The following is a 9,169-nucleotide window of genomic DNA, read 5'->3' as shown; positions in this document are numbered from 1 at the left end:
CCCCTGGCTGGACTCTGCTTTGTCCACGTTGAAAGCCGATCCGGCGATCCACAGCGCGAAGTTGATGTATTTCCTCAGCGACCAGCACGGATCAGCTCTAGGCATGACGAAGCAGATATCATCCTCATTTGGAAGACCAAACAAAGTAGTTTCGCTTTTACAACGAAAGTGTTTGACTTTGAGGACTTTGAAGATGAAGACTGGTTTGACAAGAAGCTGACCACAGATGAGCCCAGGAGGTCCAAGAAGAAACCATCAGAGAGGCCAGATGAAACAGAATGTAGCGAGGTGTAGTCTATTAAATGTGTAAAAAGTGTTTGGAGAAATGTAATATATAAAGTTATTTTGTGTTGTTTAATGATTATGGAGCATGACTATTATAGTCAAATATATTTGAGTGATACGTACAGCCTGCACAAGGTTTTTTATGACAGATCGATTAATATTGTGTCTATTGTTATTATTATATTTACTTACATTTATCTATGTACAGAATGTTTTCTCTGTATAGCGATATTAAGAACCTGTTTATAATGTATTTACTGGTGTGTGTATATATATATATATATATATATATATATATATATATATATATATATATACATTTGTAATTTAATTTATCTGCATGGTGCTTTACACAATGCATATTGCTTCAAATCAGCTTTACCCAAAATGCATGCACTGTAAGAAAAAAATACGTAGAAAACTAGAGCAGAAAATTACAAGTACATTTTCTCTTAAATTTACAGACATTTCCTTCAACCCTAAAACACCACAGAACGTAATGAGTCATTCAAAATATGGGTAGAACACCTGTAAAAAAATCACAAAATTCCTTCACATTTTAGAGTTTTTTAGAGTGTGTGTGTGTATATATTATCATTAGCAGTAGCATTTGATATTGTAATTTTATTTGCACATTTACGTGTTTGCATACTGTATACTTGCCAAGATTGTCTATTGCATGCAAAGACAGCATATAGATAACAAACAGAAATAATTTAGCCAACATATAAATAAATTATGCTGTTTTAGCATGCAAAAGAAAAGTCATGCCTAATTTAAGGATATATAAAGAGGCATAGGGAAAGAAATGTAATTATAAAGAATGGAAATATGTAATCAATAAAAAATTAACTGTATTCTGATTACAAGTATTTTAAAATGTAATTTAATCTAATTACAAGTACTTAATTTTTGGAATCTGATTATGTAATCCAGATTAAATGTAATCAGTTACTACCCACTTCTGTGTGTATATATATATATATATATATATATATATATATTTATAATTTTTTATTGTTGTTGTTGTTTGTTATGTTGCAGCCTTATGTTAAACTACTTTAAATTACTTTTTCTCCCATCAATCTACACTCCATACACCATAATGACAAAGCAAATAACAGGCTTTTAACATCTTTGCAAATTTATTAAAGACAAAAAAAAAATGATTCCATTGCATAAGTATTCATACCCTTATCTGGGACAGTTGAAATTTAGCTCAGGGGCATTCATTTTGCTTGTAAATGTTACCACACTTTGAGCGAAGCTAACCTGTGGCAAATTCAATTGAATGGGTATGATTTGGAAAGGCACACATATCTTAATAAAAGGTCTAACAGCTGAAAATGCATATTAGAGCAAAGACCAAGCCCTGAGGTTAAAAAAAACAAAAAAACGCCTGTAGAGCTCAGAGAAAGGATTGCATCAAACCACACATCTGGAAAAGTTCCGAAAAAAATCTGCTGCATTGAAGATTCACAGACGCGTGTAGTCTCCATTATCCATAATAGAAGACGTTTGGAACAACCATAACTCTTCCTAGAGCTGGCCTCCTGGTCAAACTGAACAAATGATGGAGAAGGGCTTTGGTTAGTGTGGTGACCAAGAAGCTGATGGTCACTTTAGTTGAGTTCCATGATCATATGTGGAGATAGGAGAAACCTACAGAAGGACAAACATCACTGCAAAACTCCACCGATCTGGGCTTTATGGTGGTGTGCCCAAACTCAATCCTCTCCTCAGTGAAGACGCATAAAAACACACTTGGAATTTGCAAAACAGCACCTAAAGGACCCTCAGACTGTGAGAAACAAGATTCTCTGGTCTGATGAAGCGCAATTCCAAGCATCATGTTTGAAGGAAACCAGCTCCGCTCATCACCTGCAGAGTACCATCCCAAAAGTAAAGTGTGCTGGTAGCAGCCTCATGCAGTGGGGCTGTTTTTCAGTGGCAGGGACTGATGGACTCGTCAGAGTAGAAGAAAAGCTAAATGCACCAAAATATAGAGATAGCCTTAATGAAAACCCAGTCCAGAGCATTCAGAACCTCAGACTGGGCAGAAGCTTTCCCTCCCAACAGGACAATGACCCTAAGCACACAGCAAGAGTGGCTTATGGACAACTCTGTGAATGTCCTTGAGTGGCCCAGCCACAGCCTGAGCTTGAACCCAATCAAATATTTCTGGAGAAACCTGAAAATGTGCATCTGCCCCCATCCAACCTGACAGAGCTTGAGAGGTAAACAGGTGAGGTGAAGAATTGCTGATGTGCAAAGCTTGTCGCATCATACCCAAAAATACTTGAAGTTGTAAAGCTAAGTACTGAGTTAAGGGTTTGAATACTTATGCAAGTGAAGTGACGTGACATGTGGCCAAGTATGGTGACCCATACTTGGAATTAGTGCTTTGCATTTATCCCATCCAAAGTGCACACACACAGCAGTGAACACACACACACACACGGAGCAGTGGGCAGCCATTTATGCTGCGGCGCCCGGGGAGCAGTTGGGGGTTCAGTGCCTTGCTCAAGGGCACCTCAGTCGTGGTATTGAAGGTGGGAGAGAGCACTGTACATTCACTCCCCCCACCTACAATCCCTGCCAGTACGAGACTCAAACCCACAACCTTTGGGTTATGAATTCGACTCTCTAACCATTAGGCCACGACTTCTACAAAGTCGTGACAGTTCTGTTTTTGCTATACCATTATGGTGCATGGAGTGTAGATCGATGTGGAAAATTAAGGGGTTTGAATACTTTCACAAAGGCACTATATATAGGTTATATGAATGCAAACACAGCATAAATTATTTATTTGTACTGAAACTAACCCACCCTTAACCAATGGGTAAAAACACTGATGGCATGTGTAATTTTAGCCTGCACCATGGCATCATTGTTTGTTTATGTGGTTGTGTAAGTAGGCTTTCTGTTAAGTCAGCCTAGTATCAGAGCTGAGCTTCGGAATGCATTTGATTCAGCCGTTGATATGCGGATGTGCAATCAGCATATTCTAAAACAGCACCACTTCCAGTAAAGGCAGCGAGACTGTGTGCGAGTGACATGAATATGGGGGCTGGAGTTGTTTTGATGAAGAAAAGAGTTTGTGGCTGACTCAATCGCTCCCTTCCCATTTTTGCTTTGTTTTTCACTCCTCCTATCGCTCACAATCCAGTTCAAGAAGTAGTATCTTTTGTAGTTTTTTTAGCATGCAGTGTACGACTCATAATCAGAAGCATCTAAACATCAAATTTCCATCCCTTTTGTAAAGCAACACACAAAAAAAGTTTGTTTAGGCTCTTCATTTAATTTCAATTCAGTGAATGTCATTGAATGAGACACAAAATATTAAGCTAAGTAACTTATCCAAACAAATGATGATTTTCCCAGAACTAACTTTAACCAAATGATCTCAACGTGTTTATTAATGGATTTGTGAAGTTCTCAATGGTGTTCAGTATAATCATCACATTTACTATAGGTTTGTTTGATTAACATTTGGCAACCAGAAAGTGTCTATCTCTCGATATCTATCTATATAATGCATTGTTTTTTAAAAATTGGATTTCCGAGGCCGCTCTACACCAGCTCAGTGACGTCTGAACTTTTAGCCAAGTGGAAACAGTAAGCTGGCAATTGAATATGCAAATATGTAAATCCATGGAAAAAGCAGCAGGTAGGTATGCCTTCATGAAGTAAAGTATGGGAGGATAACCACAGATCTTCAGACTCTTTCATTCTTAGATTCTCATCATTTCCCTCCTGTCTGTATCTTGTGAGATCTCATGCCCATCAGGACCCTATTTCACACAAAAACATGCGTTCACTTTAATGCTCTCCTTCTCTTCAGATCAGAGGGGGCGATATGAGAGAGTGATGGGGTCTTTCCTATTTACTGTATGTGGCTGATACAGCTGATTTGAATAACAGGAGAGCTGGGGAAGACCTTTGTGAGCCCCTTTGTGATGTGCATGGAAAAAAGAGAGAGTCATGAGTGGGAATATTATATGCATGCAGATAGCAGCGAGAATGGAACGTTTTAACACTGATTATGCTTTATGGAGGGATTATGAGAGAGAGATATTACATATTCCTTCCCCACTGACCCCATCAGTCATTTTCTCAGAAGAACAGACACCAACGTTCTCCAGATTAATCCGTCTCACTCTCAATGTTGAATTAAATGATTATTTACAATTATTTTAATATGTACTTTATTTAATTTGAACATACTTTAGCAACATACTATTTGAACATACCCATAATAATTGTTAAATGCATTTTCCACATGGAGAAATTAAATATGGCAATTTTAGTGACAGCAAGTGGCAAGAAGTAGCACAAGTTCTTACTAAAGTTGTCTCTTAGTGTTGTAGTTTTTTTTATTTTAAACCCATAAAATAATTTAAACTTTTGAATACAGAAAGACAGATGTTTAGTTCTTGTATCCTCGGCTGGCTCTGCGACCACGGGCACGCTCGAACTTCCTGCCTTTGGAGCGCACATAGGGTCTAGAGAACAGAGAAACATGCTTTGAGTTAAACCGTTCATCAAACTGATCAAACTCAAGGTTATGACAGCTTAAAATTAAAGTGCATATTGTTTCTTTACTTGGTACGGCTGTGGGGGGTTCCAGGAGCTTTGCCAAAATGCCTGTACACCTCTCTGGCCTTACGGGGTCCTGCAGACAAACAAGACAAGAGCATTAACAACCCTGAGCTTAGCTGAAAACAAAAAACATCTACATCGAAACAATTAATTCGGGACACAAGAATGTAAAAGAAAAAATCCCGAGGTGGTTTTGAAGACCTGAATTTGTACTGAAGTTGTATCCTTGCTTTACGAACACGTACCTGACAACAGAACGGTGCCCTTTCCTCTAGGTGCAGTAAGTGCCAGCTGGTCAAAGGTCATGATCTGTCCACCAGCCTTCAAGATCCTGCTACGAGCACGGTCGGTCAACTTTAGGGCACACACCTGTGAGAAGACACAGGAAAGAGAAATGAGCATTTAGACATTGAGACAGGTGCAGGTGAAAACACACCTAAAATAGACTTCAGAAATGTTTGTACATAAAAAAACATCAAGACAAAGCAGCAAACACAGCACCATTACTTTTATCTGATTATCCTTGTAACACAAGGTAGTTCTCAACTGTGAATCAGTGTACATTCATTTAAAGAGAAAACTTATATATAATTCACATTACAATTTCCTTTCTTGCATTCTAACTTAATTTTATACTATTATATAGCAATTGCATACTTTCTATGCATGCCAATACTATGCATTTACAGCATATGTTATGAAAAACTAAGAAACATTTCAACATGAATATATACTTAATATAATTATACACTATAATGTATGCATTTAATCTTCATTCCTAAATAAAACAAATTTGTGAAAGAGCATTTTCATGTTTTATAAGAAATTAGCTTTTAACGAAAATGCAATAAAAAATTTTTTTTTTTTAAAAAGTACAGACTTGTTTGTACGGCTGCATAATTTGGCCAAAAAAATTTATACATAATCACACATCACTTTGTGATTATGTATCAACAAGGCTATACATTTATAATAAATGTATTCTTCTTATTACCATTTCTCAAACACATCAATAAATAAATTAAGAAAAACATGTTAATTTCAATTTCAAAATTTTCAACCATTGTGTTTTATTTAAGGCTTCTCATTACAAGTATGGTCTATGTTGCATTCCCAAAAGCACGGCAAACATTTAAAAAAGGAACCAAACCAATGTCATTGTGCACATATGCTGAGATACTGCTGTATCAACTGGCTTTCTATTTCTAACTTTTTCCTGCATAAATGAATCCGATTGGACAACACATGATGGAACGTACACTGGGTCATGTTTGCATGAACTAGAGCAAGCTGAACTATGAAACTACTGACCACAAACTCAAGACCAGGGGTGCGTTTCCCAAAACCACCGTTAGCCAACTATGGTCGTTAGTTCCATTGAATTCTATTAGCAACGACGGAACTTGCAACATAGTTGCTTTCGGGAAACGCACCCCAGAGCGGTTTTCATCTCAAAGTTCTGTAAAGGCTCATCATTTCTCAACCAGCAGCTTGGATCACAATAGTGGGCTTCAGCAAACTTCCAAGGGTGACTTAAGCCCTATTTGTATGATCATTTTGTTTTCATGGGAACATCTGTGAAAATAAATCTGCATGGCTCCTCAGAGATAAAATTTGTGCGTTCGGATGAAGATAAATGCACGGTGAAAGTGTGAGCATCTCATATGGTCAGTCACACTGCTTGGACAAGTCAGAAATTAATATTTAATTTAATAGGAAAATTTCATATTTATGCATTATTTAAATATCCTATTTAATAAGAAAATGTACATGCTATTGTTTAAAAGGTAAAAATTTTACTGCTACTTTTTAAAATTAATTTTTTTAGAAAAATTGTTTCAAATGCTTCCGTGCTCCTCTTTTTGTTCCTAACAGCTCCCACTCACTGTAGTGGAGCGGTGATAAAAAAATACTGTTCTTGCAGCACTGTTCTTGTGCCCATCTTTTAAAAAGCATGCAAATTACCACAAAGCACAGTGGTTACCATACGGTGCTTGCCAATGGTTAAAAAGCATTAGTAAGATTTATCCCTTCTTGTAATCTCAGAGATGTGGATTAAGATTGCAATTAAATTAAAACACAAACTTGGTGTTTGTCAAGAAAACAGTAGGTAATATCACACCAACATTCTATATTTAAGCGGCAATAAATTATAATGCTAAAATACACAAAACCAAGATGTAAACTAAAGTTATTTAGACTTTCAGTAACTATTGTTTTTATTGAACATACAAATATTAAAACTTTAAACCATTAAAAACCCCAAATTATTTACGGTTTATAAAATACATACTGACACTCCCCAATTTGTTAAAAAGTCCACTTTTTAATAGCAGAAAAAATATATTGGTCTAAATATTCCTGCGGTAGATTTATATTATTACTATTTATATATAATAAAATGATAATAAAAATATCAGAACATTAAAAAAAAAGTGCTAAAAGGAATCTAGACAGCATACTTTAATAAAACGAGGACACATTTATCTATTCACTAGGGCTGCACGATAAATCGAAATGGAATCGAGATTTGACAGAAGCTGCGTTTGTCATGCGTATCTTTCAGTGAAGCACGGTTCTGTGATCAGCAGTAAATCTCCATCCAAAGACCAGAGGGCGCTCTCGTGCTGAAACTCCAAAGACCCCTCGCAGAAGAAACCCAGAAAATGCCTATCGCTGCAGCTGAATAAACAGAAGATTCAACTGCTTTCATTGATTCAACGTGACTAATAAACACACGACTATGGCAATATACGGTTTATCGGAGTTCTTATTATTATAATTTTCTTTCAAATAAAGTATATTTATAATGCAAAGCCTTTATCACTGCTTAAATACTATGAAATATGTAGCGTGCCTTATTCTGTGTAAGAAGCCACATCATCTCACAGAAGGGTTTATTTCAAACACTCGACTGACGTTATGAGGTGAGTTTGGAGTAAAAATATGTTATTAAATGTGGTATTTTCATATGCTTTCAGATGGAGTAGCATTTACTACACAGAGCCGTAGTTCACTGAGAAGCTATGCAAACAGCTGTCATTATCGCGAACGATTTCAGAATCGCACAATAAAATCGTCTGTGATTTTTTTGCGTGACTTGCCAGTGAACTACGGCTACGTGTAGTAAATTCTGCTCCATCTGAAAGCACATGATGATGATTTCCTGCTGATTACAGAACCGGCATTACTATCAAAGTGCGCATGACAATCACATTCGATTAATCGTGCAGCCCTACTATTCACATTTAGCAACCACAAGGATCAATCATGCAGTTCAGTATCTCTTAAAAACAAATTTCTCATGAACGCATAGTAAGAATCAGAAGCAAGATAGATGTGCAGATGTGTGGACAGACAGACCTTGAACACAAAGGCTTTATGACAATGTTGTATGATTTTCATTGTCTCGTCTTACCTTCAGTTTTGGGATTTTCTGAATCCTGACGTCATCAGTAATAGTTCCCACAACAACAGCAGTCAGGTTTTCACGGCCTGGAAGCTTCATCTGACGGATCTAGAAGCAAAAAATAAATAAAAATACGTGTTCATCTTTTTGAACAATGTTTACTCAAGTGACAAGGCCTAACACAACAGGGCAAACGCACATGAGATGTGCATATACAGGAGAAAAACGGGGGCTCAAACTCACCAGTCGGGACAAGGCCAGAGGGGGGCGGTTGGTCTTGCTCATGAAGAGTCTTCTCAGAATGACCTTGTTGAAGGGAGCATCAGAACGACGAGACAGGAATCTGTACAACTACAATACAACAACAAAATTGCATTGGTATAAAATTAAAGCAACAAACAGACAACTTATGCATATCAGCCCTTAAAGGGATAGTTCACCCAAAAATTTAAATTTGATGTATATCTGCTTACCCCCAGGGCATCGAAGATGTAGGTGACTTTGTTTCTTCAGCAGAACACATGATGATTTTTAACTCCAACCGTTGCAGTCTATCAGTCGTATAATGCATGGCAATGGTAACAAAATCTATGAGTGTAAAAAAACCAGACAAATCCAAATTAAACCCTGCGGCTCGTGACGAAACATTGATGTCCTAAGACACGAAACGATCGGTTTGTGCGAGAAACCGAACAGTATATCATATTTTACCTCTAATACAACACTATGTCCAACTGCTTTGAGCACGCACGGCATCCGGTGCGTGAGGTGTGTACGCGCTCTGGCGTAGTTTACGTTAATGGGTGTGTTGATATCCAGCCGAAGAGCAATCAACCATAACTTCAGGCGAGCAGGCTCAGAAGTTGGGAA

At 37.3% G+C, this 9,169-nt stretch overlaps 2 protein-coding genes across 2 annotated transcripts in view; one reads left to right on the top strand and one right to left on the bottom strand.

Annotated features, from left to right (window-relative positions):
- Window positions 1-394, top strand: part of LOC107596731 (pleckstrin homology domain-containing family G member 5-like) — an 18,745-nt gene extending 18,351 nt beyond the window's left edge. Inside the window, exon 15 of the mRNA XM_016287529.1 lies at window positions 150-394. Coding sequence (XP_016143015.1) covers window positions 150-294 — 145 coding nt within the window. The 3' untranslated portion in view covers window positions 295-394. The remainder of the gene's footprint in view (window positions 1-149) is intronic.
- A 4,299-nt stretch (window positions 395-4,693) lies between these two features.
- rpl18 (ribosomal protein L18) overlaps window positions 4,694-9,169 on the bottom strand; it is a 7,672-nt gene continuing 3,196 nt past the window's right edge. Inside the window, exons 3-7 of the mRNA XM_016287461.1 lie at window positions 8,543-8,650; window positions 8,309-8,407; window positions 5,136-5,259; window positions 4,894-4,963; window positions 4,694-4,793 (exon numbers count right to left, since the gene is read on the bottom strand). Coding sequence (XP_016142947.1) covers window positions 4,718-4,793; window positions 4,894-4,963; window positions 5,136-5,259; window positions 8,309-8,407; window positions 8,543-8,650 — 477 coding nt within the window. The 3' untranslated portion in view covers window positions 4,694-4,717. The remainder of the gene's footprint in view (window positions 4,794-4,893; window positions 4,964-5,135; window positions 5,260-8,308; window positions 8,408-8,542; window positions 8,651-9,169) is intronic.

The sequence above is a fragment of the Sinocyclocheilus grahami genome, unplaced genomic scaffold (assembly GCF_001515645.1).
Source record: "Sinocyclocheilus grahami isolate Dianchi unplaced genomic scaffold, SAMN03320097.WGS_v1.1 scaffold222.1, whole genome shotgun sequence".
Taxonomy (NCBI): domain Eukaryota; kingdom Metazoa; phylum Chordata; class Actinopteri; order Cypriniformes; family Cyprinidae; genus Sinocyclocheilus; species Sinocyclocheilus grahami.
The sequence above is the reverse complement of the archived record's forward strand: the minus strand, read 5'-3'. Positions and strand labels throughout refer to the sequence as shown.